Source organism: Pristis pectinata, chromosome 26 (genome assembly GCF_009764475.1).
Source record: "Pristis pectinata isolate sPriPec2 chromosome 26, sPriPec2.1.pri, whole genome shotgun sequence".
NCBI lineage: Eukaryota > Metazoa > Chordata > Chondrichthyes > Rhinopristiformes > Pristidae > Pristis > Pristis pectinata.
The window spans coordinates 8,327,412-8,355,108 of record NC_067430.1 but is presented as its reverse complement, the minus strand read 5'-3'; the positions used below and the strand labels follow the sequence as shown (position 1 = coordinate 8,355,108).

General features: G+C 40.5%; 1 protein-coding gene across 1 annotated transcript in view; it reads left to right on the top strand.

Annotated features, from left to right (window-relative positions):
• The window catches only part of nphp4 (nephronophthisis 4), a 285,812-nt gene that overhangs the window by 114,601 nt on the left and 143,514 nt on the right, over positions 1 to 27,697 (top strand). Inside the window, exon 8 of the mRNA XM_052039598.1 lies at positions 6,841 to 6,967. Coding sequence (XP_051895558.1) covers positions 6,841 to 6,967 — 127 coding nt within the window. The remainder of the gene's footprint in view (positions 1 to 6,840; positions 6,968 to 27,697) is intronic.

Below are 27,697 nucleotides of genomic sequence, written 5' to 3'. Positions count from 1 at the left end.
CCATAACTTGCTCCTGCTCAGAGTCTCAACCCCGGCCAATCTAGTATAGTTTACTGTATATTTTCCTCTTGCACATGACCTCCCAAATGTAACACCTCACACTTGCCCGCATTAAACTCCATCTGCCATTTCTTCACCCAGATTTCCAACTGTTCTATACCCTACTGTGTCCTTTGACAATCTTCCTCACTATCCACAAGCCCACCAATTTTCATGTCATTTGCAAACTTACTAATCAGTCCACCTATATTTTCATCCAAATCATAATGTAATGTTATAACAAATAACAGAGTCCCAGCATTGAATCTTGCAGACACCACTGGTCACAGACCTCCTCCATTCAGAAAAACGCTGCTCTACCACTACCTTCTGTCTTCTATGACCAAGCCAATTTTGCATCTACTTTACCAACTCACCATGGTTTCCATGTGACTTAATCTTTTGGACCAACCCATCATGTCGGACCTTGTCAAATGCTTTACTGAAGTCCATGTAAACAACATGCACTGTTCTAGGGTCATCTTTGTCACTTACTCAAAACACTCAATCAAATTTGTGAGATAGGACCTCCCCATGCACAAAACCATGCTGACTACCCCTAATAAGTCCGAGTCTCTAAGAATCTTCTCCAATAATTCCCCTACCACTGATATAAGGCTCACTGGCCTATAATATTCTGGTTTGTTCTTGTTGCCCTTATTAAACAAAGGAACAATATTGGTTATCTCCAGTCTCCTGGCACCTCGCCTGTGGCTAAAAAGGATGCAAAGATCTCTATCAAGGCCCCAGCAATCTCCTCCCGTGCTTCCCTCAGTATCCTGGGTTAGATCCTGTCAGGCACTGGCAACACATCAACCTTAATGCTTTTCAAAATGCCCAGCACCACCTCCTCCTCAATATAGATGTGCCCGAGAATATCAGCATAACCCTCCGTAGTTTCACCATCATCCATGTTCTTCTTCTTGGTGAATACTGATGTGAAGTAATCATTAAGGACCTCACCCACTTCCTATGGCCCTACGCATGAATTCCCTCCTTGGTCTTTGAGTGGAATTACCCTTTCTCAAGCTAGCCTCATGTTGCTAATATACATATAAAATGCCTTGGGATTCTCCCTAATTCCACTTGACAAGGACATTTCATAGCTCCTTTGGCCCTTCTAGTTAAAGAAAAGTTATTTTTTCCTGCTTCCTTTGTATTCCTCAAGGGCCCTGTCTGATTTCAGCTTCCTAAACCTTACATATGCTTCCTTCCTCTTTTTGAATAAATTTACAACATCTCTTGTCATCCAAGATTCCTGAACCTTGCCATCCTTATTTTTCATCCTCACAAGAACATGCTGGTCCTGAATACTAATCATTAGGGTTACTGATCATCAACAAAGTGATGGATGCTGTCATTGAGATATTAAGTTGTACTTACTCTCCAATAACTGCTAAACCAATATCAAGTTTGGTTTTTTGCCAGAAACACTGGGCTCCAGACCTCATCATAGCCATAATCCAAAGGGCTGAATTTGCCCAGTGAAATGACTGTAACTGCCCTTGCCCTTGGTAGCTATTGGCTGATGAGGCATCAAGGAAGCTTGATAAAGCTGGAGTCAATGGGCATCAAGGTGAAAATATCCAAGTGGTTGGAGTCATACCTTACACAAAGGAAGATGGTTGGAGTTTAATCATCCCAGTCCTAGGACATCAGTGCTGGGTTTCTCAGGGCAGTGTCCTAGGCCCAACCACATTCAGTTGCTCCATCAATGACCTTCCTTTTATGATAAGATCAGAAGCGGGGATGTCTGCTGATGATTGTATGATGTTCAATTTTATTTGCAGCTCCTCAGTAAATGAAACAGCCCATGCCTGCATGCAGCAAGACCCAGACAACATTCAGACAAGGGCAGATAATGGCAGCATGGAGACACAAGAAACTGCAGATGCTGGAAATATGGAGCAACACACAAAGGAGCTGGAGTGACTCAGTGGGTCAGGCAGCATCTATGGAGGGAAATGGACTGTTGACGTTTTGGGCCAGTCCTGATGAAGGATCTCGACCTGAAACATCGACTGTTCACTTCCCTCCATAGAAGCTGCCTGACCCGCTGAGTTCCTCCAGCTCCTTAGTGTGTTGCTTCTGATCAATGGCAAATAGCATTTGTGCCACAAAAGTGCCAGGCAATGTCCGACTCCAGCAAGAGAGAATTTAACCAGCTACCCCTGACCTTCAATGGCATTACCATTGCTGGGTCCCCCCTGGTGGTCACCATTGATCAGAAACCGAGCCAGTCAAATAAGTATTTCTGACTGCAAGAGCAGCCAAGGTCTTTCCACCGTGCACAAGGCACAGATCAGGAGAGTGATGGAATACTCTCCACTTGCCTGGATGAATGTTGTGCCAACAAATCTCAAAGAACTTGGCAAGTAGCCCACTTGATTATCACCATATTAACTAACATAAACATTCATTCGCTCCGCTACCGGGGCACAGTGGCTGCAATGTGACCCATCTGCAAAATGCACTGCGGTTACTGGTCCACACTACTCTACCAAACCCACACAAGAGAGATTGCAGATGCTGGAAATCAGGAGCACACAAAAAGCTGGAGGAACTCAGCAGGTCAGGCAGCGTATATGGAGGGAAATGAACAGTCGACATTTCAGGCCGAGGCTCTTCATCAGGACTGGCTTGAAACATCGACTGTCCATTTCCCTCCATAGATGCTGCCTGACCTGCTGAATTCCTCCAGCTTTTTGTGTGCATTGCTCGACCAAACCCACGACCTCACCCAGGGGCAGTAGGTGGAGGGATGCACCACCACCTGCTGGTCATTTATCATCATTGCACTTAAATGGAATTTGTTGGATCAAGGTTGCTCAATGTCATCTTCTCAAGGGCAATTAAGGACGGGCAATAAATGCTGGCATTGCCAGTGATGGCCAGGTGCAGAAAATTAATTTAAAAGAAGTTAAATTTACATTTATTTTTTTTTGTTTACTTCATTTCCATGTATATTTGTTTTAAATTAATTAATAGCAGTTTAATGAGTTTAAATAAATTATCATGTTACTCTCACTTTTTAAATTATTTTTACTTTTTAACAATTATCTGACTTTGTTTTACCTGTATCTAAATGCCTAACATGTCAGTGGCCACCATGGTGATCCTGGGGCAGGGCATTGTTTCTGCTGCCTGTGGTCCGGTTGCTGCTTTACATCCTGCTGTGCCTTACAGAAGGGCTACAGCAGTAACACTGGCAACACGTCGGGAGCTACCCGGCTGTAGAGATTTAGTGTGGCTGCAAGGCCAGCATGGTTGTTGACTGTGGCATGTGGCCAGGATCAGCACAGTCATTAAATCAATTAGTCACTTCAGTGTGGCAGGCTTCAGACAGATTCTCTGGAATCTGCATGTGAATATGTACAGTGCTGTGGAGCTAAAAATCCACTCCTCCTTGATTACACATTGAGCTGGTTTAGTTTTGCTTCTGATAGCACAGAATGGCACGCAGGCATTTTCAGTTGTTGCCATAAGTTTGACGGAAGATATTTCACAAGTGACGATGAGTTTTGATTGCTGTTATCATAATGTGAAAGATTCGTAATTCAAAAGCTGATGAAATTTAAGGTATGCTCCGATGATCTATAAAGGGAATTAATATGCTGCTGGACTTTTGCATTAATGATTGGATAATTGGTGATACGGTAAGAATATTGGAAACAGAAGCACGAGAAGAGTGTTTGGCCCCCTGTGCCTGTCCACCTTCAAAAAATCATGGCTGATTTTTTAAAAAATCTCCAGCACCACTTTCCTCCATCAACCATACGTCTTGATTCCCTTAATATTTAGAAATCTAGCAATCTCTTTGAATATATTTAGTAACTGAGCCTCTGCAGTCCACTTAGTAGAGAATTCCAAAGACTTTTTACCCTCTTGGTGAAGAAATTTCTCCTCCTCTCTGTCTTGAATGCTAATACCTTTTTTTAGACAGGTGAGCCTGGTTCTAGGCACCCCAGCCAAGGGGAACATAACTCCACACCTACCCTGTCAAGTCCCTTCAAAGTTTTGTCCGTTTCAATGAGATCACCTCTCATTCTTCTGATCTCAAGAGGGTAGAGACCTAGATTGCTTAATCTATCCTCGCACAACAAACCTGCCATCCTATGAGTCAGTCTGGGGAGCATACCCTGCACTCCCTCCATTGCAATATATGCTTCAGCAGGTTGGGAGATCAGAGCTGCATGCAGTATTCCAGATGTTGTCTTACCTCAGCTGTTTATAATTGAAGCAAGAGGTCTCAACTCTTGTGCTCAAATTCACTGGCAGTGAAGCTCAATGTACTATTCACCCACCTAATTACTTGTTGAACCTGCATTTTAACCTTCAATGATTCATGTACAAGGACACCCAGGCCCCTCTAAACACCAATATCTTTTAATTGCTTAACATCCTTATGTGTACAGGACAGGTATGTGAAGTGTCGTAGAGTCATACTGCACAGAAACAGCCCTTCAGCCCAACTGGTCCATGCTCACCAAGATGTCCATCCAAGCTAGTTCCATTTGCCAGCGTTTGGCCCATAACCTTCTAAAACTTTCCTCTCCGTGTACCTGTCCAACTGTCTTTTAATACACCTGCAACAAGTGGTCTTTCAAGGTGAGGTATGACACCAGTGTAACCTCTTCTGGAGAATTATGCTATTTGCCCTAAATGAGAAAGGGTTTCAACAGTGTTCATGACTTGAGACTACTTCGTAACAAAGCCAAATCAAATGATTTATTATGGAAACACAAGAGACTGCAGATGCTGGAATCTGGAGCAACAAACAATCTGCTGGAGGAACTCAGCGGGTCGGGCAGCATCTGTGGAAGGAAAGGAATAATGGGTTTCGACCCAAAACGTTAATAATTTTTTCCTCCCACAGATTAATTGTTGCTGCAATTAATTTATTAATCAGATATTAATGTAAAATCATATTATTTTTCAGCAAAACTACACATCTTTAGGATTTTCCCTTTTGATAACTTGTAGGTAGGTTTTGCTGTTCCAGCACAAGGCTTAGTGTTCTCTGTGTGGCTGCAGTCTGCCTGCTGGAAGACAGCTCCCTGTTCTGTTGAGTCTGCACAGGTATTTTTGATGACACAGCTGCGACTGATGCCCCAGATGGGCTGACTTCTGCTTACTTGACCGATTGGTTGTAGCCTTTGCTCTTGAGGTGGCTTGGGTCTCTAGCTTGGTGAGGTGAACTCACAAGGTCTCGCTATCATTTATCATTGTCTTGGATTGAACGTAGGAGCAAGCTTTTTATTATCCTGCCTTTGGATTCTTGGTCTTTGTGTGGATGGAGGGGCTGCAGTGCTATTTTTGGGTTGAGAGTGAGGGTGGGAATGTGGATTGAATAACAGTTTGTGTGATTAACTGTGTGTGACATTTGCGTGTAAAAGGGTAGTATTTGTTGTGCTTTAATTACCTTGTAAGATCTTTAAATATCTTCTGGCATTGGTTCATTCTGGGGGGACTCTCATTCCTGGAGGATACCACTCCTGCCATCGGCTGTGAAGCTCTTCTGGGGCCCTGCCCTTGTATTTTCTAATAGAAAAGATTTTAAAAAATGCCGATGCTGGAAATTTTGAACAAAAGTAAAACAAAAAAATCCAAAAACATTCAGCAAGTCGGACAACTTCTTTGGAGAGGAAAAGGAGTTACTGTTTCAGGTTGATGACCTTTCTGATGAATGGTCATTGGACTGAAATATTGACTTAGTTGACCTGGCGCCTGACCTGCTGAGTCTTTGAAGCATTTTCTGTTCTTATTTCTAATATCTCCTTATACGCTGTGTAAGTAATATTGCTGAAAATGTTTTGGAATTGTTGATGATGCGATATAAGTACAAGTTTTTGTTGTTACCTTAGTAGAATCCAGTCATCCTGCTATTGTTTCCTTCCCAGATATTTCCGTGTTGTGTGTATTGTGCCAGGCTATGTTCAACTTGGAGCTAGTTCCCTGAAATTAATATGGGTTTGGCACATTAGACTGCACTTGGATCTGATCCAGCTGATTGGACGTTGAAATGCACATGAGTATCAAAGAATGCTTTGTACCTAGCTGGCTGTAACTATTCGTATAACATTTAACTATGTATTTCATATCTAGGAATTTGGGGATTTCTTGACACAATATCCATTTCCTCTGAATTTAAATTAGATTAGATTTCCAGAGAAAGTTAAACACATTTATGGTTTCTTTTTTAGTTGAGGTTGAACTGTGTAGTCAGTAATTGCTTCATCAGTGAGTGGGATATTTGATGTGTGTTATATAAGGTTAAATCAATTATATTATAACGTACACTAAAACAGTTTTTATTTGTGTTTTTCCTTTTCAGTATCTTCTTTCTTAAATGTCATTTCCAGTTGGAGAGGTTAGGCAGATGGCCTACTTCAAGATGGCCACAAGGAAATCAAGGGAGAGCAGCCAAGGTTGATGGGCAGTCAATGGCTGGTGGATATAGTGGTTCTGCCATTGTTTATACAAAATCCAAAAGATATGCAATACAGGTTATGCAAGTGACTTGTTATGTTGGAACTACCCACCACTTCTACGGGAAGCATGCAGTGCTTATACCAGTTAGTTGGTGGTGGTTTTGGTGAAGTAGCTCGCCTTTTCTTCAAATATTAGCTTGGTATCTGTCATTCACAACTACGTTTATGTGCAAGAGTTGATATGGATAGAGAAGTTAGCAGAACCAGTTGTGATCAAGTTTTGGCTATAACTTAGTATAGATTGGAAGCCAGGTATCTTTGTGTGGATAGATCTCAAAGCAAAATTAGCCCTTTTCTTTCTTGTCTGCAGTTTGCTGAAGAAATCTCTGATTCTCAGAAGCCGTATCCAGCTGACAGAAATAGTTAAACACCAATCCTTTGGTATAGTTTTCCACTTGGAGTATGTGTTCTACACCTCCGCAGGACAAAAAGGAACGGTGAGTCAATGGAACCTGGATTCATATGAAATGATTCCAACATTGGTTTATCCAAACTATGATGTAACTGCTGTTTGTCTAAGATTTCCCTGTTGTTCAGTTATTAATGAATTGCTGCTTGTATGGGAGAGTTACTGCTGAAACGTTAACTATTTTTTGAAAGCTCATCAATCTGCTGTGGTTTTGATTTGATTTCTGATTTGCTGCACTCATGGTTTGCTCAACTGAAATCTGTTTGGTGGTCCTTGATGAAATCTAAAAAAAAGGTTATTGGAATTTTAACCAAATGATGCATGTATGATGTTATTATAAACTGTTGTTACTTTAAATTCGTCTGTCTGGTCTCAGTTGCCCTTTGGTTGGATCAGCTAAGTTCAGGGTCTCATGGTTCAGAGAATACAAACATGCACCTGCATGCAGCTATTTCAGTGATTTTGATCTAAATAGGGATATGTAGATTCATATAATTTGGATACAAAAATTGGGTCTACTTCTTGCATATAATTTATTTAAAGAATCACAATTGGATATAAATACTATTGCCTAGAAATTGGATTTCGTCCACTTTTAATGTACGAAATGTTATGCAATATGTAGAATCACAGAGAGGTACAGCATAGAAAGAGGGCCTTTGGCTCAGCATGTCTCAGCTGACCATTGAGTACCTATATATAGTAATCTCATTTTTCAAAACTGATCCATAGCCTTCCATACCTTGGTGATTCAAGTGCTTAACTAGATCCCTCTTAAATGTTGTGAGAGCCTCAATCTTCACCACCTCTATAAGCAGTGTCTTCCTGATTCTAACTACACACTGGTGAAAAAAAATTCTTTCTGAGATCCCCTCAAAACTTCCTATTCCATATCTTACCTACTCCATATCTTACTGCTTGTGTCCTTTGGTTTTATGCCTCTCTGCTGTGGGGAAATGTTTCTCACTATCTACCCTACGTCCCTCATAATTTTGTACATCTTAATCAGGATCACCCATTTTGTCCTCTACTGTAAGGTAAACACACCCAGCCTATCCAGTCTTTCCTCATAACTCAAACTTTTCATCCCGGGAAACGTCCCGGTGATATCTAATGCCCACCAGTATCCCCACAAAATATGGTGAAATTGACCTTTAAGAAAAACATCGATGAAGTACTTTGCACCCAGAGTCCTACATTATAACAGGACTTGTGGGTTCCTGTAGTGTTGCACGTGCCAGCAGATTCTTTGCTGTTAGGGCCTCAACACTGGACACATTGCCCGTCCTTCACAGAAAGCAGCAACACACAATGCTGCTGGTAAGGAAGAGACAGGGGTTTCAGTGGAGAATGAGAGAGGGCCCAGATTCAGTCAATGGGGCATTGACCTTTGTAGAGTGTGCAGGTCAGACTTAACTCCATTCTGACAGTCTAGAAAAATATGAGCTTGTGAAGATGTTGTTTATCAGACAGATTGAGATAGGATATGGTGTTTCTGAGCATTCTCTGGGTAAAAGCTCTTTCTTGATGGACCCATGTGTGCCTCCCAGCCCGAGATCCCTGCCCCATTGCATTTGGCCATTCATTATTACTATACAGGGGCTCTTGGGTTATCAAAGACCTGTCTTACAGAAATCCAACTTTAGACAAATTCTCCCATAAATTTCTCCCATTTTTCAAGACAGGATAGTTAGTTACAGAAAAGCAAAAATCTCTAAGAGTCATGGAATAGGGGTAGCGCTAGTTAATTCAAAAGATGAGCAGTCTTCAAAGAAAAAAACTGTTTACATCAACCTCCTGGCAGCAATCAAGCAAATGTATTGTGTTTAAGAACGCAATTGTTGGTTTACAGCAGGAGGCCACTGATGAGATTTGCTTTGGAAACTGCCAAGGCAAATCTCTTCAACTGATGCTTGTAAAATACTTCATCAAACAATGAAATATCCATTGATACTTTAATGCCATGGGAACTTGCCATTGGATGTGAGACATTCTGATTCTGTACCATTGTAACTAAACAGGGGAAGACAATAAATAAAAGTTTGTTAACTGAACCTCACTGAAATTGTTCGTTTCTGACTTACTGAAGAATCGGTTTACGGACACATTTCAGCGATGCAACCCTTGTGTAACCTGGAGATTGCCTATACTGATTCCTTCAGTTCTAGGTAGCTCCGATTGGCATAACTACTGAGGCCCCTGTTCTGTGATGTTTGAACACACAAATGCAGGAAAAACACTTATTTTGAGTTGTAGAGACTCTAAAGATTTCAGATGGTGTCTGAGGAGCCTCAAATGTGTTCTGGGGAAGCTTGATGTCAGCAGTGTCTCTTGAAATCACAAAGCTGAAAAGCAGTGTGATGTACTCCAGGTCGAACTGTGAGTGAACAACAAAAAGAGTGAGTAGCACCCAAAAGGCCCCAATTTATGCCATTAAAACTGGAAATAGATACTGGCTACATTGATGACGTCAATAGCTGTGGGAATGATACCAGGGATATTTTTGAACATCACATAAAAGTGCCTGGATTAATTTAATGATGGTTGCTATTGCTAATGTAAATGGTTACTAGTCATTTATATTATGTGCCAAATTGTTCTTGTGTGCTATTTGTGCACTAAAAAACAGGTGCACATGGGTCTACTTTCTAGGCATACTTTCAGCAGAAATTTCTATTTTCAGCAGAAATTGTGATGAAAAGAAATAGCTTTGAATGTTGAACAAAACTTTCCATTCACTTTGAAGTTTTTATGTGTTCTTAGTTATTTACTTGTTGTGTTCATAATGAGAGTCCCTCACTTAACGAATCTTGTACACACAGTGCAGGGTGGTTTGGAAGACTGAATATGAAAATAGATGTGGAGTCAGGGAGTCAGATTTTTTTTTCTGAAGTTCAGTAAAGTGAAATAGTACCCATTCAAAAGGAAAACCTTTATCTACTGCATTGTTTCTGTTGTGAGAAAAGGTTCTTTTGGGTCTTAAAGGCAGAGGGCTTCAGACACAAGTCTTTGTATTTTAAAAAGGGAAAATTTATTTACAAAGACAAACGCGAGGACAGAGTGGATGGGAACGGATGCACACTTGTGCGTGCGCACACACACGTGATCGCGAGACATGGGGGAAATTGCGACAGGGGTGAGATGCGTGCGTACACACCCACACACACACACAATCAATGAACTGGTTACAAATGATCAAGGAATAAACAATACAATGTCTGAACACCTTGAATCTGGACAAACGTTGGCTCTAACGCTCCCCGGGATCTTTAACTATCTACCCTGAAGTAGTGCACAGCTTACCTCAACATCCTCAGGAGGGGGAAGAGAGGGGGAGAGGGAACCAGCACATGCAGCACTTTTTATAGTGCCGGAGAGCTGGGTGGAGCCAGCCTAGGTGATTCAAGAAATGTCCAATGGGCCATGGCCGGGTACGACAGGTATTTACATAGGCCCAATGGTCAAGGTGTGTACTAATGGATGGGTGGAGCCAGACCTTGATTGACAGTGGTGTCGCTTTCTGCCATGTGCTCAGTGGTGTCATCCCAGCCAGAGTGGTCAGTGTTGTCACGGTCACATGACAGCTATGACCTTTCACACTACATTCTCAGTTGAAAGTTGCTGGTGATAGTGTGACCTATTGATATTGCAATTTGTGTAGGAGTTTAATTTAAATAAATGGATTTTATTACTGGTTTCTTGGAAAGTTAGAAATTAATTTCTAGGAGTGGGACATTGTGCATGTAACCAAAAATACATGCAGAGAATTTCTTTGTGGTTGACCTCAATTTGACTGCATTTGTGGTATAAGTCTGATCTATTGACTGTGCAATTAATGGATCATGGGCTAAGGTTACAGTTACAAAATAATAGACTAGGATTTGTTTTGAGCTTTTGTTCTTTTTCAAATCACAATACCATGCACTACACTCTCATCTGCCAATGCCATTCTATGGCTGCCTTTTGGGAGGTGCATCAGTGACAATAGAGGTACCCCCTCTCTGCAGGATGCCTTTAGTTTACACCTGAGCCTGTAAGAATTTGCTTTTGTGATTTGTAATAGTGTATGTGTTCTAGAAACTGGGTGCTAACCTTTGTAGTCTTATAGTGGCTGTTCCATATTACCATTGGAACCAGTTAGGAGCCCCTTGGAATAGAGGATTTAAGGTGATCTGATTTAACCCTGGATTGTAGTGAAGCAGATTCCATAAATATCAATAATCACTTCCTCGAGCAATAAAAGAACCTAATGTACAGAAGCAGGTTCAGGCCATGGATTCCTTCAGCGTTCAAAACGTTCAGGTTTGAGCCTGCACTTCAAGTCCACTTTCTTGCTTGATCCACATTTCTTCTGATTTCTTTAGTGCACAAAAACTGAGTGACAGAATTACAAATATTTTTACCCTGTACATAAAGAAATTTCATCTCATCTCAGTACTAAAGGGTTGACTCCTTACCCTTCTAGATCTCCCCTAGTTCTAGACTTTCCAGCTTGAGGAATAAATATTATACAGAATGGCCCAGTAGGTAATTAGGCTTGAACAATAACTGTGGTTTTACCACTGATATTCAGATTTTGTACATGAATATAAAACAAAATCAATATTATCAATTCTAAACTCCACTATTTTAGTGGTTGTGAGTACTCCATTTTATAGTTGATAAAAACAGAATTAAAGGGTGGATAAACCCAGTTTATGCAGCTTCATTGTTTGACATTAGACTTCACTGGTATTGTGGAAGGGTGGTTGTGGGAATTAGTAACAGATTTTTGGATTGGTAAGGACGTGCGGTGACATTAGGTGGCACTGTTTCATGGTTTATTGAGTGACAAAATGTGAATCGGAGGAGATTTTAGTATGGTCAGTGTCACTGGTGCAAATGTTTGAACTAATTTATGATCTGCAAAGAAATTCATGCTGGGTCCTAATTCCTAAATTACGGCATGTGCCTATTTATACTTGGCCTAATTCAGTTTGGTTGTGAAACTAGCTTCAACACATTTTGAAAGGTTGGTTCTATTTTAGTACACAGAAACTAACTAAGGAGTCTATCTTGTTTAGAATCCTTACAGAATATTTCTAGTTATTTTGATGGTATGTTAAAGCATTTCAAAGCCGCTATCAATGATCTCTGAATGGCTTTATAGACATTTATAGCTACAAGTCATTTTTTTGTTTTAAAAAAAAGTTGAATTTTTATAGTCAATATATTTCCATGATACTCATTTAATGTCAAATTTAGCAAATACAACAAACGCTACAGACGGTTGCTCCGGCACCAATCCAGAAATTGCTTAATACATGTTTTGAGAAAATGAGATATTGATAGCTTGGAATAGTGTATCTGTTTCAAGAGTCAGGTTTTGGGCACGTAAGAGATGTAGTCTGCCCAACTTAGCTAGTTGAGAGTAACTTGGGGCTCAGTACTGGGGATATTGGCCAAGGAGAGGATACAGAGATTAGTTTGGTTATCCTTTCAATAAATTTTGGAGAATTTTGCAGAGGCAGCAGTGATATTATTTTTCTATTGCCTTGAGATGCCTGCAACAAGTAGTCCAGGTCTTAGAAGCATATAGGAGGACAGGGTTTACTGTTGCTGGGCATTCCAAGTATTTTGTGCCATGTCTGGGGTCTTTGATCTTCAAATACCCTTTTCCTTAATCAATAAACGCACTGCTGGGACATTGAAAAGAATGATGAATTTAGTTATTGATGTTCTGTCTTTGCTGAGAGATGGCTCCTGAGATATAGGACAAGGTTCACGTTTACCAGGGTCTTAGGTGTGTATCTTTATTTCCTGAGGACAGTGTGTTGCAGGAGTACACGGTTGGTAGAGAACCTTGGTTTTGTGGATATTGAGTGTGAGTCTCATCCTCTCGTATACCTGGTGAAAGTGTTGACAATGGCTTGAAGCCCAGTCTATGAACATGAGCAAAAACAAGTGCCATCTGATTACTGTAGCTGACCACTGAGATTTGGATGACCTTGGTTGTGGAGTATAGTTACCACAGTTTGAGCAGCTCTCTATTAGTTCTGAAGATTAGCTCCATTTCTCAACATTGGTCATCACAGAGCAAGTATAAGGTGGAGATGAATTTCTGTGAGCGACTGAGATATGGAGTCATAGATTTTGGTGAGATTGATAAAAGCCATTTATAGTGGCTGGTACTGCTTCTTGCATTTTTCTTGTTGTCATGAGTAAAGATCCTGTCCACTGTACTTGTGGATGGATGGAATCACATTGTGATTTGGGGAGCTGCTGTGTGGTCACAGGGAGGTGGTGGTTGAGAATGACCTGGCTGATGACATTCACTGTGGTGGACAGGAGGGAAAACTCCCTGTTGTTACCACAGTTGGACGTATCTAATTTTGTGAAAATGGTCATGATTAGAGCACATCTGAGGTCCCTGGAATACTATCCTCTTCCTTAAGATGTGCAATAAGGCAGTGGGTTTCTGACTATAGCTTTTCACTGCCAAGTTTTAGGATTTTAGTGGGATTACTGTCTGCTCCTGAGGCCTGGTTATTTTCAAGTTGGGATATTGCCTTCTCAGTGACTTGTCAGTCAAGAGTGACAGCTAAGCTGACCTGGACAGGTTGTTGTGGCATGAAGCCAAGGGCACTCACATCAAGGACAGTTGCAGTTGAGGGAGTCTTCAAAGTAATGCTTCTAGCAGACATTGGCTGACTGTCTTTCTCTGATAAATTCATCCCTGTTTTTTGGCTGTCAATGTGGGTGGGGTTTTTGGCATTTGGGATGTGGATGGCTTTCTCAGCACTGTTGAACTTGCCCATGATGTCTGTCACTGCATTTCTGAGCTTCCTACCATCTATTTTTAGATCCAATTTTTTTGCTGGACTTCTGCCTTCAGATGCTTGTAAAGTTCTTTCCAATTGAGATAAAGTGGAGTTTCAATCCAGGAATTAACTCCTTGATCTTGGTCATTCCCATGTAATCAGCTGTGGTTTTGTTAGATAAGCTAAAAATCCCTTCACAAGTGCCAAATAGCCTCTAGGACAGCCTCTAAGCTGTGGACACTTAGTGGCATTGTCAGTTAGGAATCAGCAGGTTGTTTGGGAGCCCTGTATGATAACAGCTGGTTTTGTGGGGTCTTTGAGAGATTCAAAATTGATCTTCTTGTGGTAAAGGCCTGGCCATCTGCCTGTTGTTTCTCACTCAGTACATCAAAGTATTTTAGTTCCCCAGCTATGGTAATGGAGTGGCATTTAGGTCTGTCCACTTTTGGGATTGTCTGTGAAGATGCTGACATTCCAGGTCACTACCATCACTTTTTGTGGAGTAGAACTTGTCCATGTATGATTTCTTTTAATAAGGACTGGCCATTGAATGCCAGCTATCACGATGGCTTCACAGAACAAGGTCATGATCCAGGGGTAAAGGGGCTCAGGATGATTGGAGACCAAGCTGTGCTAGGTGGTATCAATGCTCACACGTTGTGGGCATGTGCATGGGTGGCATGTGCACATGTGTGGGCTCAGGCACAGGAGACCTTGCCCATTGCCTCCCTTTTGGCTTCTTGCCCTCTTTTTGCCCAACCTCCCAGCTACGGTTCAGTCACCAGCTCACAAGCTAGGTCGCACACCAGGCTCAGTTCCGGCTGCACACTCAGTGACGTTCCTGACTCGTGATTTCAATATGCACTCAACCATGTCCCCACACACTTGGAGCCGGAAACTAGTGTGGTTAAGTGGATGGCTGGAGCTGGGGACTGGTGTGGCGAGGTGAGAGGTGTGGAAATGGAGACATGTTGTCCATGACCCTGAGGGACTGCTTAAGGAAAAGACGCCACCATTTTCCTTGTAGGAGCAAACAACCACAAGGGAACATACAAAATATTGATAGCTGAGATTTGGCAAAAAGAAAAGGATTAGATTCTTAATATACCCATGTAAAAGGTGTTGGGAAAGCTAGTAGGAATAAAGATGTAATTAAAGAAAACCAAACAAAGTTTTGATTAAATCACTTGAAAAGGAAAATTCTGGACATGAGACGTGATGAGAGAGGTGGAACAACTAGTTAGGGAGAAGAGGGCAGCATACATAAGGTGTAAGCAGCAAGGATTGGACAGGGCTCGTGAGGAATATGGAGTAGCAAGGAAGGAGCTTAAGAAAGGGCTGAGAAGAGCAAGAAGGGGACATGAAAAGGCTTTGGCGAGTAGGGTTAAGGAGAATCCCAAGGTTTTTTTCTCGTACGTAAAGAGCAGAAGGATGGCTAGGGTAAAGGTAGGTCCGATTAAAGACAAAGGTGGGAAGATGTGCCTGGAAGCTGTGGAAGTGGGTGAGGTTCTCAATGAATACTTCTCTTCAGTATTCACCAAGGAGAGGGGTCTTGATGATGCTGAGAACAGGGTAGGTGAGAATAATGTTCTAGAGTATGTAGATATTAAGAAGGAGGATGTGTTGGAGTTGTTAGAAAATATTAGGACAGATAAGTTCCCGGGGCCTGATGGAATATTCCCTAGGCTGCTTTGTGAGGTGAGGGAGGAGATTGCTGAACCGTTGGCTAGGATCTTTAAGTCCTTGTTGTCAACGGGGATGGTACTGGAGAATTGGAGGGTGGCGAATGTTGTCTCCTTATTCAAAAAAGGTAGTAAGGATAGTCCAGGGAATTACAGACCAGTGAGCCTTACGTCTGTGGTGGGTAAGCTGTTAGAAAGGATTCTAAGAGATAGGATCTATGATCATTTGGAGAAACATGGACTGATTAGGAATAGCCAGCATGGCTTTGTGAAGGGAAGATCTTGCCTCACAAGTCTGATAGGGTTCTTTGAGGAGGTGACCTGGAAGATTGATGAAGGTAGTGCAGTGGATGTGGTCTACATGGATTTTAGTAAGGCGTTTGACAAGGTTCCGCATGGTAGGCTTCTTCAGAAGGTCAGAGGCCAAGGGATCCAGGGAAGCTTGGCTGTGTGGATTCAAAATTGGCTTGCCTGTAGAAAGCAGAGGGTTGTGGTGGAGGGAGTGCATTTGGATTGGAGGGCTGTGACTAGTGGTTTCCCACAGGGATCGGTTCTGGGACCTCTACTTTTTGTGATATTTATTAACGACTTAGATGAGGGGGTGGAAGGGTGGGTTAGCAAGTTTGCAGATGACACAAAGATCGGTGGTGTTGTGGATAACGTGGAGGGCTGTTGAAGCTTGCAGAGGGATATTGATAGGATGCAGATCTGGGCTGACAAGTGGCAGATGGAGTTCAATCCAGAGAAATGTGAGGTAGTACACTTTGGAAGGACAAACTCCAAGGCGGAGTACAAGGTAAATGGCAGGATTCTGGGTAGTGTAGAGGAGCAGAGGGATCTGGGGGGTTCATATCCACAGATCATTGAAAGTTGCCTCGCAGGTGGATAGGGTAGTTAAGAAAGCTTATGGGATGTTAGCTTTCATAAGTCGGGGGATCAAGTTTAAGAGCCGCGAAGTGATGATGCAGCTTTACAAAACTCTGGTTAGGTCACACTGTGTCCATTTCTGGTCACCTTATTATAGGAAGGATGTGGAAGCATTGGAAAGGGTGCAGAGGAGATTTACCAGGATGCTGCCTGGATTAGAGAGTATGGATTATGAAGAGAGACTAAAGGAGCTAGGGTTGTTCTCATTGGAGAGAAGGAGGATGAGGGGAGACATGATAGAGGTATACAAGATATTGAGAGGAATAGATAGAGTGGACAGCCAGCGTCTCTTTCCCAGGGCGCCAATGCTCAAAACAAGAGGATATGGCTTTAAGGTATTGGGTGGGAAGTTCAAGGGTGATGTCAGAGGGAGGTTTTTCACCCAGAGAGTGGTTGGCGCATGGAATGCGCTGCCTGGGGTGGTGGTGGAGGCTGATACATTGGACAAGTTCAAGAGATTGTTGGATAAGCATTTGGAAGAATTTAAGTTAGAGGGATATGTGGGAGGAAGGGGTTAGACAGTCTTAAGTGTGGTTTGAGGGGTGGCACAACATGGTGGGCCGAAGGGCCTGTATTGTGCCGTATTGTTTTATGGTTAAATCTATTTGCTTGGTGGAAGAAAGAATGTTAGAGCTCATGTGTGGTTTATGCTTAAGGTCTGGGAAATGAGTTGTAATATTTAGGTTAGTTATGCTAAATACTAGGATATTGTAGGATGGCTAACTTCAGTGAATTGAGGAAAGATCTGACTTAGGTTAATTGAAGCCAGGTTCTATCAAGCAGAACTCTGAGGGAGCAGTGGTGCTCTTCAGAAGAAAATAGTTGAGGTGAAGTCTTGGTGCAGTTCTGTATGGAGAAATCAAGTTCAGGATGGAACAAATCAAAGAATGCATGATGGATGTTCATTTGATTATAACTCCAGAGATGCAGTGAAGAAAGAAATGAAAAGGAAAGAGACAGGGTGAAGATAGATTGGCAGCTAGCACAAAAGGGAATTGAAAAGCTTTTATTTGGTATATTTACAGTAAGGGATGTCACTGGAATGGCATGATATATTTTTATTGACTGAGAAACAAATGTACTTTGCTTCAGTGTTTACCAAGGTAGAAGACTTTGCCAAAGCTTTGGTAAAAGAGATTTCCATGATATTGGATGAGGTTTAAAAAAAAGATAGGAAGGAGGTGTTGGAATTGCTGACAGTATATAGAAAGTGGTGACATTTTCATTTAAGATGAAGTAAATCCTGGGTTATAAAAATGTGGACAAGTTGCAAGAATGTGCCAAAGCTCTACAAGGATCAAAAAAAGGGATAAACATGGGAACTACAGGTTACTTTTTTAAATGTTTGTGAGGAAACTTGGAACCAACAACCATAGAGAAAATGGACAGGCATTGACATAAAAAAGAGGCAGATGGGATTTGGTAAGAGAGACCATTTTTGACTGACTTGAATATTTTGGTGAGATATAAAGAGTACATGAGGGCAGTTCAACTGATATATGCATAGTCTTTCAAGTATTTAATAAAGAATAGCATTTTAAATTTGTCAGCATAACTGAAACTCGCGGTGTAAAAAGTGAAGTAGCAACGTGGGCAAAGTATTTGCTAAGGGATAGAAAACAGCTGAGGCAAGTGGCTGTGTTTTGGATGAATTGTGGTATTAAATGGCAGTGCTGACTGACCTGCTGAGTATTTGCAGTATTTCTAGTACTTCCATTTCAGAAGTACATAATTTTTATGTACACAGGCATAATTTGCTCCCTGAGAAAGTTGGATTATTTTTTCTATTAGAAGAATATGTGAAGAGTTTTATTTTCAGAACAAATTATAGTTTCATTGCGCTTAACTTTTCCATTAGAAATGCTAATGCAGTTGGGGAAAATTACTGTCAGGAGCATCCTCCTAATGATTCAAACTGCTGTTTCACATGAAAGATGTGAGAATTTGATTGGGTGGATTAACACATGAATAAAAAGTACAACTTGAATGTGTGTTCCTGCAGCACTTTGTGTCATTTTTACTGTTACTCTAAAAAGTCATTTTGCTTCTATGCATAAGAAACTTAAATTAACCCATATGAACTCATCTTTAAAATATAAGTGTTGCAAAGAATTGCTATTAATTTTAACATTTGCTTAAAATAAATGTTGATAATATTATGATGTGAATTGCTTTGGAGGAGTTGCTGAGCCTTGGAATATAAGTAAATTAACATTAGCAAATATAGCCATTAACAGTTCATACTTCAGTGACTTCTTAAATTCATCTCTTTGCTAATGTAAAATAAAAGTTGGGAAAGCTGGGAATACTCTACAAATCAATCAGCATCTGTTGAATAGCAACAGTTAAAGTTGTGATGAAGACTCTCTGACCACAACCTTGATCTTTCTGCTACTGCATATTACCTTCCCTAGCCAACCTTTCTTTCAAGACTTTGAATGTGTTGTCTTCTCCTAAATCCATGCCTATCATCCCTAGAACCAAATTTGATTCTAACTCCGCTAACAGTACTGAAATGTCTTTATTAAAGTCACGAATTACCTCCTATGTGACTGTAAGCATATTAAATTTATCTCAGCCTTTCCACAATCAGTGATAGTATTAACACCAATATCTCCACCTAATGCTTCATCTATATTGTCCAGCTGGGTGGTTCTATTATTACCAATTTATTGACAGTCCAAGAATCATCTGCGCTGGTTTCTTTTCTTGCTCTGGTTCCATGATCATTAGAACTTCCTCCTAATATCCACTTAATTCTTACCATTGGCAACAGAAAAACATGGCAGTTTCCACCTGCAATGACACCATTCAACTCCCTTAAACCCTGCACTGTATTTGATTTGCTGTACTGCTTGTCTGGTGCACCAGTGTTGGGGGAGCAGAAATTTCCTCAAGAATAGTGAGCATAGGAACAGAATTAGACAATGCACCCTTGAGACTTAGTGTAAGAGGCTTAGATGGGGTAGAATTTGTTAGGTGCATCTATGAGGGTTTCTTGAAACACTAATCTGTCTCATTACATGATCTCTCATCTTTTCTCCATGTTCTTTACTACCTTTGATTATCAAAGACTCTTAACCTTGCTATTTCTTAAGTGTTGCTGAAGGGCTTGTTCTAATTTTTGCATATTAATATTAATTAGTATTTGAAATATTCAAGTCTTTGGTTCATGCCAATCAATGTTTCTTATGCATTATTTCCTCTCTCTGGCCTCTAATATGGGGTTGAAGTGGACTATTTGCCACCTTATTATACTTGACTGAGTTAGGCTTTCAACCGTGCAACTCCACCATCAACCATAATGCCTCATTCTGCCTCCACAATGATACATGCAGCAAGTCCAAGGAACCCTGGATCCTTGGATATCAAGGGATATTGAGGGCTGGATAAAGAAAACAAAGGAAGCAAATAGCAGGTACAGAGAGCTGAAGATGGGTGGCACTTCAGGGTTATAGAAAGTTTAGAGTAAGTGCTTAAAAAAGAAATTAGGAGATTAGAGGGGGCACAAAATATCACTAATGAACAATATTACGGAAAATCCTAAAGCATTTTGCATGTACATAACCCAATAACAGCTGCTTTCAATCTACACTCACCAGCTTCTGCCTAATAATGTTACATTGGACGCCTCCCAACAGCCGCTTGGAGATAGAAGAACAGATATGTAGGCAGATTATAGAAAGGTGTAAAAGCAACAGGGTTGTCCTCATGGGACTTCCTTAGTGTAAGTGGCTTAGATGGGGTAGAATTTGTTAGGTGCATCTATGAGGGTTTCTTGAAACACTATGTCAACAGTCCAACCAGGGAAGGGGCCATACTCAACCTTGTACTGGGAAATGAGCCTGGCCAGGTGATTGGGGTTTCAGTGGGAGAGCATTTTGGGAACAATGATCACAGCTCCTTAAGTTTTAAGATATTTATGGATAAAGATAAGTCTGGACCTTGGGGAGAGGGCTAAATTGGGGAAAGGCAAATCACAACATTATTAGACAATAGCTGGAGAGAGTAGATTGGGGGCGGCTGTTACGGGTAAGTGCTCATCTGACATGTGGAAACCATTAAAGACCGGTTTATCAGAATTCAGGACTGACATGTTCCAGTGAAGAAGAAAGACAAGAATGGTAAGGTTTGGGAATGTGGGATGATGAGAAACGTTGTAAGTTTTGGAGAAAGAAAAAGGAAGCACATGTAAGGTTTAGAAAATGGAAATCAGACAAAGACCTTAAGAAATTTAAAGAAAGCAGGAAAGAACTCAGAGAATCAGGAGGGCCAAAAGGGACCATGAAATGTCCTTGGTGAGGAGGATTAAGGAAAATCCCAAGGCATTTTCTACATGAAAAATGAGAGAAGCTGGGGAGAGGGTAGGACCACTCAAAGACAAAGGAGGTAACAAAGATGACTGATGAGGATAGAGCAGTGGAAGTTGTCTACGTGGACTTTAGTAAGGCATTTGGCAATGTCCCTCATAGTAGGCTGATCCAGAAGTTTAGCCTATGGGATCTATGGTAACTTGGCAGACTGGATTCAAAATTGGCTTTGCCGTAGAAGTCGGAGGGTAGTGGTAGAGGGATGTTTCTCTGAGTGGAGGTCTGTGACCAGTGGTGTTCCGCAGGGATCAATGCTGGGAATTTTGTTGTTTGTGATGCATATAAGTGATTTGGATGAAAATGTAGATGAATTAATTAGTAAGTTTGCAGACAACACAAAAATTGGTAGAATTGTGGATAGTGAAGAAGGTTGTCAATGGATACAGCAGTGTATAGATCAGGTGGAGAAATGGCAGATGGAGTTTAACCCAGACAAGTATGAGGTGTTGCACTTTGGGAGGTCAAATATAAGGGGAAAGTATATAGTAAAGTGCAGAGCCCTTAGGAAGCTGTACAGAGGGACCTTGAGGTGCAAGTCCATAGCTTCCTGAAAGTGGCAATGCATGTGAATAGGGCAGTAAAGAAGGCATATGGCATGCTTGCTTTCATCAGTCATGGTATTGAATATAAAAGTCAGGAAGTCACATTGCTGCTGTATAAAACCTCGGTTGGGCCACATTTGGAGTATCATGTGCAGTTCTGGTCACCACATTACAGAAATGATGGGGAGGCTATGGAGAGGGTGCAGAAGAGGTTCCCAAGAAGTTGCTAATTGAGAATATTAGCTATAAGGAGAGTTTGGACACACTTGGATTGTTTTCTATGGAGTGTCAGAGGCCGAGGGGAGACCTGATGGAAGTTTATAACATTTTGACAGGTCTTTAGAGGAGATTTGTAGAAGAACTTTGTCACTCAGAGGGTGGTTGGAAACTGGATCACACTGTCAGAGTGAGTGGTGAAGGCAGTTATTCAAACACTTCAGCTGCATCTGGATGAACTCTTGAATTCCCAAATACAGAGCAAGCTACAAAACTGTTCTGCCTGTAGCTAAGCTGCACAAAACCCCATTCCTCCTCCACTTCCACTTCCACTCCCCCCCACCCCTCCCCAGCACCTTTGTGCTTGTTGACCTACTTTGGCTCCCATTTAGGTAACATCCCAATTTTAAGATCCCCATCCTTGTTTTCAAATGTTTCCATGGCCTCCCTCTCTTTATATCCGTAACCTCCTCTTGACCACTGAAATTTGCACACTCCTCCATTTCTAGTTTCTTATACATCCCAGACAACGGACTTCATCAGCCTGAGCCATATGCTCTAGGATTCTCTCCCTAAACTTTCCTATCTCCTTAAAGCCAACCTTTTTGACTAAACATTTGATCAACAGTCCTTGTACCTTGTTATGTGTTGTGGGGCTTGACATAGTAGATGCATGGGTGTCATTTCCCCTGGTTGATGTGTCTAGAACTAGGGGTCACAGTCTGCAAAATATGGACCTGGCCAGACAGGACTGGCATGAGATGAAATTTCTTTGGAATTATCTACCCAAGAGGGTGGCGAAGGTTCAGTCGTTGAGTATATTCAAGATCAGTAGCATTTTGAATGTTAAAGAAATCAAATGAAATGGAGTTAACACAGGAGGGTGGTGCTGAGTTATTGAATAGTGGAGAGAAAGAGAAGGGGAGTACCAACTGACCTACTTCCCGTTTCTATTTCTTTTATGACTGTGTCACCTCTGTGAAGCACTTTGGGATATTTTACAATGTTAAGGCTGCCATATTGATGCAAAATGTTGTTATTCCTAGTTTATTTTCCTCTAGAATAGGAAGAAAATAATCAGGGGAGAATTTATAACAACAGTTTATATACGCCTGAAACAGAAATTAGGGTTGGAATATAAATGTTTTTGAAAATAAAAAATGAACTGCAGAAACCTGAAATAAAAACAGAAAATGCTGAACTCGGCAGGTCAGACAAAGAGAATCTGCTCAGTTCTGATGAAGGGCTCTGGACTTGAATCATTAACTGTTTTTCTTTCCACAGATGTTGCCTGGCCTGCAGAATGTTTCCAGCATTTTCTGTTTATAAATTTTGGGTACTTGTGCTGTCTAATAATTGCTGTAATTAAATAAAATAAAACCTGTAAATAGCCTGGATTTTTAAAATGGAAGGTAAACCTTGTGCATTTAGTATCATACAGGAAGAAGGAGTTGAATATCAATATTTTGTCTATTGAGTCTTTTTATTTTATTTTGAGTTGCCAAATAATAATACAATTTGGTGTAATCCACAAATAAAGTTCATTTTGATTCCTGATTAGAAGCATAATTATACTTTTACTAAAACTCTGTAAGAGTCAGTAGATTGATTCCTGAGATGAAATTTGAAGACAAATTGGTAGAATGAACCTGTACTATGGAATTTAGAAGGAGGTTTGATCTCATTGAAACATGTAGGATTGAGGGGAATTGATGGGGTGGATGTTGGGAAGCTGTTTCCACTGGAAACTGTTTGCATAGTATGAAAAGTCTAGAATGAAAGAGGGTCTCAGGTTTGGGAGTTTCCTGTTTCTGACTGATACAGAATGCTTCTTCACTCAGAGATTGTGAATCTTTGAAGCTTTCTTGTGCATAAAGTGCTCAGCTATTAAGTTTACTTCAGGCTGTGATCAGTAGATTTTTAGGCTCCAGTATCAGGGTACATGGGAATTGGCAGGAATGTGGAGTTGACATTGAGGACCAGTCATGATTGGAGTAGCAGGCTTGATGGGACCTGAAATAAAAGCAGAAATGCTGGAATGTTTTTTAGGCTTGAGGGGACGTATGGCCTCGGCATGCTCTTATTTCTTCTTTTCTCATGTTTTCTTGAAAGTTAGTAAATTGGAGCAGTTCTGTCTTTAATTATTAATGACAGAATTTATAACATAGTGATGCTTTTGCATAATGGAATGTTGTTGGATTGGTCTCTTTTATACCACCAGTAACTGTGCTTGCTCACAGAAAATAATTAAATTTGAATTAAAACTGGCAGTAATTTAATTCTGCTTACCTGCTTTTGCACACAGTTGCTTGACCAAAACTAATGTGGTAATTTCATTACGACTTGCTGTTATATTACCTTGGTTACCCCAAATTACTGCATATACATTGGCTAATATAATGACAAAAGTTTGTTATGTGTACTGTAATCTGAAACTCATGACTGAAGCAAGTATCAATAAAATTGAAAATGTACGTGCCTAGAAAGTTATTAGTTTGGGGTTTTTTTGGAATGCTAAGGCATCATTGCATGGTACTCCCATGTCGAATCAATTCATAGGGAAAAGATCATGCAGAAGTGTTGTAGCCAACAAATGTGTTGAAGGTAGCATAACTCTCAGTGCTTCCTCTGTGAATTTCAAACTGCTGCCAGTGGTTAGTTACGTAGCAATCACTGCAGAACCTCAGCCCATTAAAGACTTTCCCTAAGCAGCCAGACAATGGCAACACTTGTTATGGCTCCTATGTAGGAGAGTGCAACTACTACAAGATGGAGGGAAGTTTGCAGAAAAGGACACACAAACCTTATTAGATAAAATTAATGCCAGAAATAAGGTGCTTAGTCTCTTTGGAGAGTCCCTTAAAGTAAACCATTGGAAGATTTGCCAGGAGGGTGGCTGATATCTGCCCCTCCAGGAATGATTGATACCCTTGCCTCTAGAAGTGACTGATACACTCACCTCCAGAAGAACCTAGAGTAGTGGCACAAAAATGAATCACAAGATACATAAAAGTGAGAGCTGCAGCAGCAAAACTTCTCATTGATACTGCCTCAACTTGCAATAGGCACATCTAAATCTATGTACATGTACCCCAACTAATACACACACAATCCAATCCCCACCTCCACCTACAGACATTCACACCCACTTTTTCTAATATTCGTTCCAACATGCAGACATTCCTACATTGAACCAGCCGCTAAATTAAATTGACACAATAGGAGTACAATCTGGGTCACAACACTATCTCCTGAGAGCACACTACCTCCCATCCCCATCCTCTTTACATGATCAGCATTTCTCATAAGTTAATTGCTACAAAGTGATCTGCTGGATCCTAATACTGCAGCGATTTATACTTGCATTCATAGTGCATGTCAGCCAATGACAAACAACAATATCATAGACTGTTATCACTGTCAACAACAAATATGCAGTTACATAATACTTGACAATGAGTTATAATTTCATAAATTGTCACCTTTTAAATGCATCACTGCTGATTTGTCAGAAGATCATTAAGGGGTTAATTGTGTCCCTTGTTCAAGGAACTAGTATTGGAGACATGGGGTTTATTTCTGTAAGTCACATTAAAAATCTGGACCTTGTTATTGAAAGCATACTTGACAAAGTTATCGTCTGAAGTAGTGCATATTTTTCTAGCTCAATATTGTCTCATTCTACAGAAATCTCTTTTCCAGAATGATGTAATCCTCAAAGCACTAATATGGTTATATTTTAATGACATCTTTCTCTGATACCCCAATGCCATGCATGAGGTTTCATTAACATTACTTCAAGTCCTATATTACAGTTGTGGAAATGCATAGTCTCAGCACAGCATGGTTTGCACTATCAAATGAATAAATCTGATGGAGATATCTTGAATGAATCTGTTTTGCAGAGATTTTTATTGTGACAGGAGGACCATTTTGATTGTTGTTAAGGTAAAATTAATGAGACTGGAGTGGAAACTAGATCATAAAGTGACCCTTATGTTTTTTGCTGGCATCAGTTGGATGAATGACGTCAAATGGATCTCATGATTCAGCCAAAGTCTGTAAGGATATTGTTAATTGAGCAACTACTCTAACAGTATTGAATGGGACCATCTTATCCTTTGAGTATAAGTAATGGGATAGATTTAAATTCCATGAGTTAAAGCTACAGGGGGTCAATGTGGCAGGATGCCCACGTCCAGCAGGTCATCCCAGTTTATTTGACACTTGATGACCCACCTGCCTTGGACATTAGGAAAACGCATTAACAAAATAAAACTTTTAGCACCCTGGCATCACAAAGAGTGTGCTCAGTAAATTGTATCATCAAATTAGCTCATTTTTTTTTGTCTGTGTATCTGGAGAAATCAGAAATTGTAAATGAGCAGACCACCAGATGATCATGGAATCAAATGAGATTGATAAATAAAATTGGGAAAATAACTAAGTAATACATTGTAGTGTCAACTGAATCACCAGAGAAAAAATCCACAAAGGTTCAATACTATAGCTGCAAGAGAATTAAATACGAGAGATGTCCAAACATTTCACCCGTCAAAAAGTTAGATGCCAAGAACGGAGGCCCATACATAAAGTTAAGAGACCATAATACAAGAGATGGGGCGGACCTATTACAGTTGGAAACGCCTTGTACTACATGGGGTTGGCTTCACCTCATTAAAAAATGTGCCCCAGGGGCATGCTATAGAAACAGCATCCTTCCATTGGTATCCAGCTAGCTGCTCATCACTCATTGGATCAGCCCCAATGATAATGTCTAGCTTATTTAAACAGTTATTGCCAGCTGATAAACAGTATCAGCATTTACAACAATGCTTTTCAATTGCACAGGAAAAATGCTTTCTTTTCAAGAAGTTAGAGCTCTGTCAAGAACTTCTAACTTCAGAAGCACTGTGTGAAGATAATGCATTACTGTTACTGATCTCAATGGAAACCTTTCTGTACTTATTCTTTGGCCTTACGATGCACAACATCAGCAGTTTCTAGCCCTGGATGAGCTCTGAGTTTTGGATTGGTTTCAAATCTTGACAGTCATGATTTGAAGCCAATCTAAAGTCATCGATTTTGATGTTAAAAATCAATTCTTCTTGCTGTTATCTCTACGCCAAATTCTTGTCTGTGAATATTTAGAAAATCTGCTAGGGTTGCAATTTTGACTAAAAGGAATAAAAATATTGAGTAAAGGATAAACTGATTACCAGCTGTAGGGCCCTGATCTAAGTTGGAAAAATTAGGAATGTTAGTTCATTATGAACACATTGCTGAATTATCAAAAACAGACATGTATAAATTAGCATAATGTAATTTTATCCCTTTTTTATCATTACGAATCATTGTCCAGTACATGTCCTTGATATTAGTACTATGAATACTGTATAGATTGTATTATTTTTGGTAAACCATGTGCTATTATATGTATTTTTGCTCTAATGTGCTGTGCCATGACGTAATGTAAGATGGTTTAATGATGTTGAATGCAACTGGTTTTTGATGTTAGCACCACTCATAAGTTGGAGGAAATTGCAAAAGAGCCGACAACCAGATGATCATGGAATCAAATGATAAATAAAACTGGGAAAGTAACTAAGTAGTACATTGTGGTGCCAGCTGAATCACCAGAGAAAAAACATCTATCCTTAAACAACTGGATAGAAAGTGATATTGACAGCAGGTTATTGATCAGATTTTTCTGCTGGGAGTTGTACAGGTTACATCCGAATTTAATAAGGGGTGTGGTGCTTATATTAAAGCCCTTCTCACATTATAGAAACAACTGCCAATCAAATCCACCTACAGCTTTCCGAAACTTTGGTGAACTTGGTAAAATAAGGCTGAGTCAGAAAATGAAAAAAAATAATGTTAAGTAACTCTTTAAATATTAATAAAAGACTAAAAAAAATCACAGGGAAGTTCTCATTTATAATGTTATTTTCAACACTAGATTTCATCCTTGAAAGGGCCTACAAACTAGTGATAAATATTGTTAATTTTGTGCACAGTCACCTACAGCCGAATTCTGAAGTGTAGTTACTGTTTCATAGTTAGATTCAACAACTAATTTGCACAGATGCAAGGTACAACCGGCAAATCAAATGACTGAATGATTAATTTGTTCTAGTTTGTTGGGAGTTGGTATTATGTGGCAGGGGAAGGCTGTGAAGGGTCTTGGGTCTTTATAATGATTTGCTTAAGACCCTGTC